At 31.5% G+C, this 8,830-nt stretch overlaps 1 protein-coding gene across 1 annotated transcript; it reads left to right on the top strand.

Moving 5' to 3' along the window:
- Positions 1 to 5,134: 5,134 nt before the first annotated feature.
- LOC148266338 (uncharacterized) lies at positions 5,135 to 6,536 on the top strand (the record flags this gene model as incomplete). The annotated part of the gene is made up of 3 exons (XM_088219089.1): positions 5,135 to 5,203; positions 6,404 to 6,440; positions 6,481 to 6,536. Coding segments are annotated over 3 exons (162 nt in total), but the record flags the coding sequence as incomplete, so codon positions are not given.
- Between the last annotated feature and the right edge of the window lie 2,294 nt (positions 6,537 to 8,830).

Raw genomic sequence — 8,830 nt, 5'->3', positions numbered from 1 at the left:
ATTATTTAATCTTAAAATTAAATAAAAATATGCTACTTAAAAATTAGTTCAATAAATTGTAAAATTGGAAAGAATTATGTAATTCATTATCAAATTCTAATATTCACTTAAGTTCACGAATGATTCAATTATAATAGTAGAATTGCTATCAAAGCCTAAATTTGGTTATAAATTATAGTATTACATTATATTGTCTGCATCTAAGAGTTTTATGACGACTTGTAGTCCCACTAAGGCACTATAGTCGTCAGGTACCGACTAAATTAAATAATTAGTCATTCACAGTACATAAAAATACAAATCTACATAATTATTTATCCCTTATATAGTTATAATATCAAATGACAATACATGAGGCAACAAAATTCTATATATTCAAAACTAAATATATACACTACCCGTACAAAGCATAATATGAAAATTTTAATTTAGGTACTACTATTCATCTTTCTAATCTGAAAAAGATTAGAATTTGAATAGGGTAAGCAATTTCAATGTGTTCAATAAGTATAAAAAATAACTAGGCTCTAGGCATGCAGCATACAAATCATACAGATATTCATATATGTAAAACTTTTCTTTTGCTTTTTATTTGAAAACTCCAAAGATCAGTGTAATTTCATAAATTTCTAAATTTTTCCTTTTTACTTTCTCTCTCATCTAAATCTCTTAAGCTTCCTCTTTTCCTTACTTCTATCTTATTAGTAATTTACTATTACATTCCCATTTTATCATATTTTATCCCTCACTACCTTTCTTCCTATTTATCCCTCAGTATCCCCCATCAATTTATCCCTCAAAATTCTCTTAAATTCAACGTATTCCTCGAAATCCCCTTAAATCACATTTTATCCCACTCTTTCAATATATCTCTCAATATCTCTTTAGGTTCATTTTATCCCTCAGATTCTTCCCAAGCTAAACTTTTCCTTCAAATCAATATACCATAATTTTCTGTAAATTTTTGGTCGAATCGAGACATCCGTAGCCCCTCACAAGTATCTCCGATTCTCGATTTGTCCCAATCCAATCACAATATTAACATTATTAAAATTTTATAGTTTTTTTAAATATTGAACATGTGTTCGTTATTCAATTGATATTATTGTGGGATCAGAATTCTCACTATCACAAGGAGATGCACATACAAACAAGATATGCACATTGGTCAGAGCAATCTGTCGTCAGGTGACTTAGAACAGAACACACTTCCCAACCACGTCTAGAAATGATATCATCCAACCAAGGATAGGGTTCACCACGCTGCTGAATTTCAGGCATACAAATCTTAAATGAGTTATCTCTAAGTTCATTATTTGCATTATTTTCTTTTCTTCCTATTCTAGTTAAAATTGATTTTTTTTTCACATTTTAAAATTCGACACATCCTTCTCAACCTTTTCTAACAAAATCATTCTTCCCTCATTCTCTAACTAAATCTTATCAATCTTGATATTTTATTTTATTATTTGCATTTTTACTTGTTAATATTAGTTTATTTTGTGTAACTCTTTGTGATTTAAGGATTAAATTAGTTAGTATTTTATCGCCAATATTTATTATCTATTATTATTGCTTTATTCTATTTTTATCAACTTGATGCATTTTATTTTTATTTTATAATTCTTTTAAGTCTTATTCATCAATTCTTTTGCCTAATTCCTAATTCACTCCCTAATTTTTCCACAATTGACATTCTACTTCATATTTTATTTCATTGTAACTTAAATTATATCTATTCAATTCTCCTAACATGTTTAGAGATAGACAAAAATACAATCGAGCATTCACAATCATCAACAAACAAATACTTATAAAAACTTTAAAAATCACTAAAATTCTATTTTCAAACCACATCACCCTTACCTGTTTGCATGCTCTTAATTTCATAAAATTATAATGAAACATTTTTAAAAAATGATTATATGAAGGCTTCTAGTTGGTTACTAATTATACTTACATACTTTGGAGCACAATGATTCCAATTTGAGCTCCAAAAATCATCCCAAAATTAGAAGAAAACTTGCACAGCAACTACATCTTCTCGGATTAGTGATGAACCCAAAGTTTCATGGAATCATATTGCATGCTCGTCTCGTTTCTACTACTACTCTAGTTACTAAGGCATTCGATCTCATTTAAATCATATTTCTATATTCAACATCTAATTTTCTTATCTTATATATTATATTCAAAATAAAATTTATTAATTTGTTTACATATTTATTAAATCAAAATAATTTCCATAAATTATTCATTTTACTATTTTAATTTACCTTTATGTAATTATTATAAAGCATGACTAAATTAATGTTGAGGCCCGAAACCTTAAAAAAAATGAATTTATAATTTAAATATGGAAGCGAATAATAAACGTTAGGGTTTATATTCCTTACACAATAAATTGAATTGCTCAATAGGGCTACGGGAATGTCTACTCTATATGGTTCATAAAAGACAAACAGTAATTAAAGAAAAATGAATAAATAAGTATCATAAGGCAACATTCACTGGCACTTGAAGGGAGTTCAAGAGTTGGACTATTTACAACCTTCTTGTTGATCAGGATTTGAATTTTGGTCTTCTTAATCTGAAATGATTAACGAAAAGGTGAACTACACTAATTTAATAAGAATAACACACTAATCACTTATACGAAAAATTGAAGGTTGGTAAAAATTAGAAAATAACTAATGGAACCGTTGTTTTAAATAAATACATTTAACTTTAAAATTTTTTATTCGATACTTATCATTATGGTTTTTTCCAAAATCAATCTATGAAGACAATTAACTAAATGACATTTCAATTTCATGCATAGGATCAACAATCCTTCCTTTTTAACCTACTTATTGGGACCTGTGGGGGTCCATAGGGATATTCTTCTATTCGTGGACCTAGTATCAAGATTGATAATTAACCCGGCCATCCTCATACTTTGTCAGGTAATGGGCACCAAAAAAAACCATCACCTCGATATCCCATTCGGTATGAGGGTGAACTGTATCTCCCAAAACTTTTTCGGTATGGGACTTCTCGACCCCGTTCGAATGAGATAATGTCCATAGTAGGGTTCCCTATGTACCCGATTCGTCCACTCTTGCCTAGAATGCCCAGTAAGCTTTCATTTATTTAGACTCTTATCATCTAAACAACTACTAAACCATACCAACCACTTGACCTAGTCGATTTTGGTCAGTTTTGGCCGGTTTTACACGTATCCTTGGGAAAAAATACGTTAGGGGGCATCGGTTGGCCAGAAAATCACAAAAAAACTAAACCTATTAGCCGGGGGGGGGGGTCTCTGGGTGCGGTGGCTCCACCGGTTTTTCTTCAAGGTTGGGGATTCTTCTTTAGCTAATCTACACAGAAAAAGACGGTGAACACAATGGTCGAAAAAATTTTTGAAACTAGAAGCGGGAATGGGCTCATCGGAGGGGTTTTATGATTTCGGCCGTGGCGACTCTACTGGGCTTTACCATGCAGTTTCTATTGCAATGAAATAGTACTTCAATCTTTTTTCCCCAATCCAAGTAAGTTTTAGGATCTATCCATGAAAGGATGAAATCTTCAATTTAACACCACTAAAGTTTCTATTATTGTTGTTTCTTACTCTCGGTTGCACCTCTTCACTTCTTCATTATCACCATGTAATTCATCATCTTTAAAGTCATTACCTTCTTAAACTCTATTTAGCAAATCTTCTACCATGCATGGCTGGATTAGGAGCATTAGGTGGTTGCCCCTTTGTAATCTCACCATATCTTCTATCCATAGCTTGCATAAATTTCGTTAAGGCTTGAAACCCATCTATCTTGTTTTGTGGATTATTTGCTTGTCCACTCATCTTGTATTAAGCTATAAATCAAAGTTATTAAAGCAGAATAATAGTTTCTCACATCACCCCCTCACATATCTCACTTAAATGATGGTATCACTTAATTTCACATATCTCACTCAGTCTTTTACCACTCCAATTCTCTTGTTAAGATTCGTTGTAGAGAATCAAAGCTTATACAAATGTTTTGAATTACAATGAGAAATAGAATAAACCAAGTTGGAAGAAAATAAAAAATAATCTGAATGAAACTCAACCAAGATAGATGGAAATAAAAGATAAACATAAATTCTTACAAAGAAATACGACTTAAAAGAAATTTTAATCTAGGAAAACAAACTGAATTTTTTTGAACTCCTTTTTCAAATCCTCTTTTTTTTTTTACTTTTCTTTTCACATTCTTTCTATTTTTTCTTTTTTTTTAAATATTTTTTTATGTAAAACAACAAAAATAAACTTGAATGGACTAACTTTTGGATGACAAATAGCTCACAGGAGATGGAGAACAACAAATGATGAAAAATTAACAACAGAAAACAAGTTGAAACGAATGAAAAATGAAAGGACACTAAATTGATATGCTGGATGTTAAGCAATAACGAATGGATTTAGAGGATGGAAATGGAAACAAAGACTTGAAACAATGAGATAGAAGTAAAGAGATGAAACACAAAGGATATAACCTGATTTAGAGCCTGAGCTTTGATACTAAATTGATACGAACTAGGGTATATTATACTCGAGACTTAATACCTTAGTGCTTGGAAGCAACTCCTTGGAAAGCTAAATCAGATTCACCAAGTTCTTAATCTAATTCAGTTAGTGAAAGAAAAATTTAGAATAAATCTGCAACCCAAATTTAACCCTTGAAGAGAGAATCTAAGAATAAACTACTCATAAAGTAATTAACTTTGCTTGTAGGAATCCTAATTAAAACAAGAATCAGAACAAGAGAAAAAACATCTCTTAAGAAATCTTGTATTAAGCAAATTCATATATCAACTTTTTTTCTTCTTCTACTTCTTCTTCTTTACCTTCTCCTTCCTTCTCCTTTTTTTTTCTCCTTCTTCTCCTTCTTGGTCTTGTTCTTCTTCTTCTTCTTCTTCTCTTTCTTCTTCTTTTTATGCTTGTTCTTCTTCTTCTTCTGCTTCTTTTTCTTTACCTTCTCCTTCTCCTTCTCCTTCTTCTTCTTCTCCTTTTTCTTCTTCTTCTTCTCCTTCTTCTTCTCCTGCTTCTTCTTCTTCTTCTCCTTCTTCTTCTCTTTATTATTATTATTATTATTATTATTATTATTATTATTCTTCTTCTTCTTCTTCTTCTTCTTCTTCTTCTTCTTCTTCTTCTTCTCCATCTTCTTCTTCTCCTTCCACTTAATCTCTTTCTCCATCTTCTCTTTCTTCTTCCTATTCTTTTTTTTTTCTTCTTCTTCTTCTTCTTTTCCTCTTCCTCCTTTTCCTCTTCTTTTTTCTTTTCCTCTTCTTCTTCTTCTCCTTCTTCTTTTTCCTCTTCTTCTACTTCTTCTTCTTTTCCTTCTCCTTTTATTTCTCATACTCTTTCTGCTCCTTCTACTTCTTCTTTATATTATTTTTCTTCTTCTTATTTTTCTTATTTTTCTTCTTCTTCTTCTTATTCTTTTTCTTCTCCTCTTCCTTCTTTTTCTCCATCTTATTATTATTATTATTATTATTATTCTTCTTCTCTTTCTACTCCTTTTTCTCCTTTTTCTTCTCATTCTTCTTCTTTTCTCTTTTTTTTTTCTTCTTCTTCTTCTTCTTCTTATTCTTCTTTTTCTTCTTCTGCTTCTCCTTTTACTTCTCCTTTTATTTCTTCTTCTCCTTCTGCTTCTTCTTCTTCTTCTTATTCATCTTCTTCTTCTCCTTCTTCTCCTCATTCTTCTCCTTCTTTTTTTTTTCTCATTCTCCTTCTTCTTCATCTTCTTCTTCTGTTGCTCCTTCTACTTCTCCTTCTCTTTCTTCTTTTTCTTCTTATTCTTCTTATTCATCTTCATTTTCTTCTTGTCTTTCTTCTTCTTCTTCATCTCATTTTTCTCCTTCTTATTCTTATTCTTATTCTTATTCTCGTTCTTCTTCTTCTCTTTCTTCTTCATCTTCATATTCATCTTCATCATCATCATCATCTTTTTCCACATCTTCTTCTTCTTTTCCTTTTTCTTCTTCTCCTTTTTCTTGTTTTCCTTCTCCTTCTTCTCCTTCTCCTTCTTCTTCTTTTCCTGTTGTTTCTTCTCCTCCTCCTTCATCCCCTACTTCTTCTGTTTCGTCATCTCCTTCTTCTTTTCCTTCTGCTTCTCCTCCTCCTCTTTATTCTCCTTCACCTTCTTCTCCTTCTTCTTCGTCCTCTCATTCTTCTTCTTCTTCTTCTTATTCTTCTTCTCATTCTTCTCTTTCTTCTTCTTTTTCTCCTTCTTTTTCTCTTTCTTCTTATCCTTCGTCTTCTTTTACTTCTCCTTCTGCTTCTTCTCCTCCTACTTCTTCTCCTTCTTCTTCTATTTCTTCTCTTTCTTTTCCTTCTTCTTCTTCTCCTTCTTTTCCTTTTTCTTTTTCTCCTTCTGCTTCTTCTACCCCTCCTTCTCCTTCTTCTTCTTTTTTTTTCTTATTATTATTATTATTATTATTATTATTCTACTTCTTTTTTTTCTTCTTCTTATTCTTCTCTTTCTTCTCCTTCATCTTCATCATAATCTTCTTCTTCTTTTTCTTATTCTACTTCTCCTTCTTTTCTCCTTCTGCTTCTTCTTTTCCTTATCCCTCTCATTCTCCTTCCCCTTCCCCTTCTTTTTTGCCGTCTTCTTCTCATTGTCCTTCTTTTTTTTCTTTTTCTTCTTCTTCTTTTTCTTTTTCTCTTTTTTTATCTTCTTCTCCTTCTTCTCCTTCTTCTTCTTCTTTTCCATCTTATCCTTCTTCTTCTTCTTCTTCTTCTTCATCTTCTCCTCATTCTTATCCTTCTTATCCTTCTTTTTCTTCTCCTTCTTTTTCTTCTTTTTCTTCTTCTTCTTCTTCTTCTTCTTCTGCTTCTTCTTCTGCTTTTTCTTCTTCTTCTTCAGCTTCTTCTTTTCCTTCTTATTCTCCTTCTTCTTCTCTTTCTCCTTCTTCTTCTTCTTCTTATTCTCCTTCTTCTTCTCATTCTTCTTCTTTTTCTCCTTCTTCTTCTTCTCCTTCTTCTACTACTTCTTCTTCTTTTTCTACTTCTTCTTCTCTTTCTTTTCTTTCTTCTTCTTCTTGTTCTTCTACTCCTTCTACTTCTCCTTCTTCTTCTTCTTTTTTTTATTCTTCTTTTTCTTCTTCTTTTTCTTCTCATTCTTCTTCTCCTTCTACTTCTTCTTCTTCTACTTCTTCTTCTCCTTCTTATCCTTCTCCTTCTTCTTTTCATTCTTCTTCTACTTTTTCTTATTTTTTTCATTTTTTTCCTTTTTCTTCTTCTCCTTCTAGTTCTCCTATTCTTTTTCTTTTTTTTTCTTCTTCTTCTTCTTCTGTTTATTTTTCTTTTTCTTCTTATTCTTCTTATTCTTATTCTTATTCTTCTTCTTTCTTATTCTTGTTATTATTATTCTTCTTCTTCGCATTCTTCTCCTTCTTCTTCTTCTTCTTCTTCTTTTATTTCTCCTTTTGTTCTCCTTCTGCTTCTTCTTCCTCTCATTCTTCTTCCCCTTCTCCTTCTCCGTCCCTGTCTCCTTCTCCTTCTCCTTTTTTTCTTCTTCTTTTTCTTCTCCTTCTACTTCTTCTTCTTCTTCTTTTTCTTCTTCATCTTCTCCTACTTCTTCTTCTTCTCATTCTTCTTCTTCTTCATCATCTTCTCCTCTTTCTCCTTCTGTTTCTTCTTTTTATTCTTCTTTTTCTTCTTCTACTTCTCCTTCTTATTCTCCTTCTTATTATTATTCTTCTTCTTATGTCTATTCTTCCTATTCTTATTATTATTCATCTTCTTCGCATTCTTCTCCTCTTTTTTGTTCTTCTTATTCTTCTTCTTCGCATTCTTCTCTTTCTTCTTATTTTTCTTCTTTTTCTTCTTCTTCTTCTTCTCATTCTCCTTCCCCTTTTCCTTCTCTGCCGCCGTCTCCTTCTCCTTCTTCTTTTTTTCTTCTTCTTTTTCTTCTCCTTCTACTTCTACTTCTTCTTCATCTTCTTTTTCTTCTTCATCTTCTCCTACTTCTTCTTCTCTTTCTTCTTCTTCTCCTTCTTCATCATCTTTTCCTACTTCTTCTTCTCTTTCTTCTTCTTCTCCTTCTACTTCTCCTTCTACTTCTTTTTCTACTTCTCTTTCTTATTCTCCTTATTCTTCTTTTTCTACTTCTCCTTCTTATTCTCCTTATTTTTCTTCTTCTTCACATTCTTCTCCTTCATTTTTTTATTAGCATTCTTCTCCTTCTCCTTATTCTTCTTCATCTTTTTCTCCTTTTGTTCTCCTTCTGCTTCTTCTTCTTCTTCTTCTTTTTCTTCTTCTTCTTCCTTTCATTTTTCTTCCCCTTCTCATTCTCCGTCCCCGTCTCCTTCTCATTCTCCTTTTTTTTTTCTTCTTTTTCTTTTCCTTCTACTACTTCTTCTTCTTCTTCTTCTTCTTTTTCTTCTTCATCTTCTCCTACTTCTTCTTCTTCTCATTCTTCTTCATCTTCTCCTACTTCTTCTTCTCCTTCTTCTTCTTCTTCATCTTCTTCTACCTCTACTTCTCCTTATTCTTCTTCTTCTTCTTCTTCTTCTTCTTCTCCTTCTACTTCTCTTTCTACTTCTCCTTCTTATTCTTCTTATTCTTATTATTATTCTTCTTCTTTTTTTTATTTTTTTTATTTTTCTTCTTTTTCTTCTTCTTCTTCTTCTTTTTCTTCTTCCTCTCATTCTCTTTCCCCTTCCCATTCTCCATCCCTGTCTCCTTCTCCTTCTCCGTCCCCGTCTCATTCTTCTCTTTTTTTTCTTCTTCTTTTTCTTCTCCTTCTACTTCTTTTTCTTCTTCTTCTTCTTTTTCTTCTTCATCTTCTCCTAC

Source organism: Carica papaya, chromosome 4, assembly GCF_054855325.1.
Source record: "Carica papaya isolate Zhongbai chromosome 4, ASM5485532v1, whole genome shotgun sequence".
NCBI lineage: Eukaryota > Viridiplantae > Streptophyta > Magnoliopsida > Brassicales > Caricaceae > Carica > Carica papaya.
This window is presented reverse-complemented; position numbering and strand designations above follow the sequence as displayed.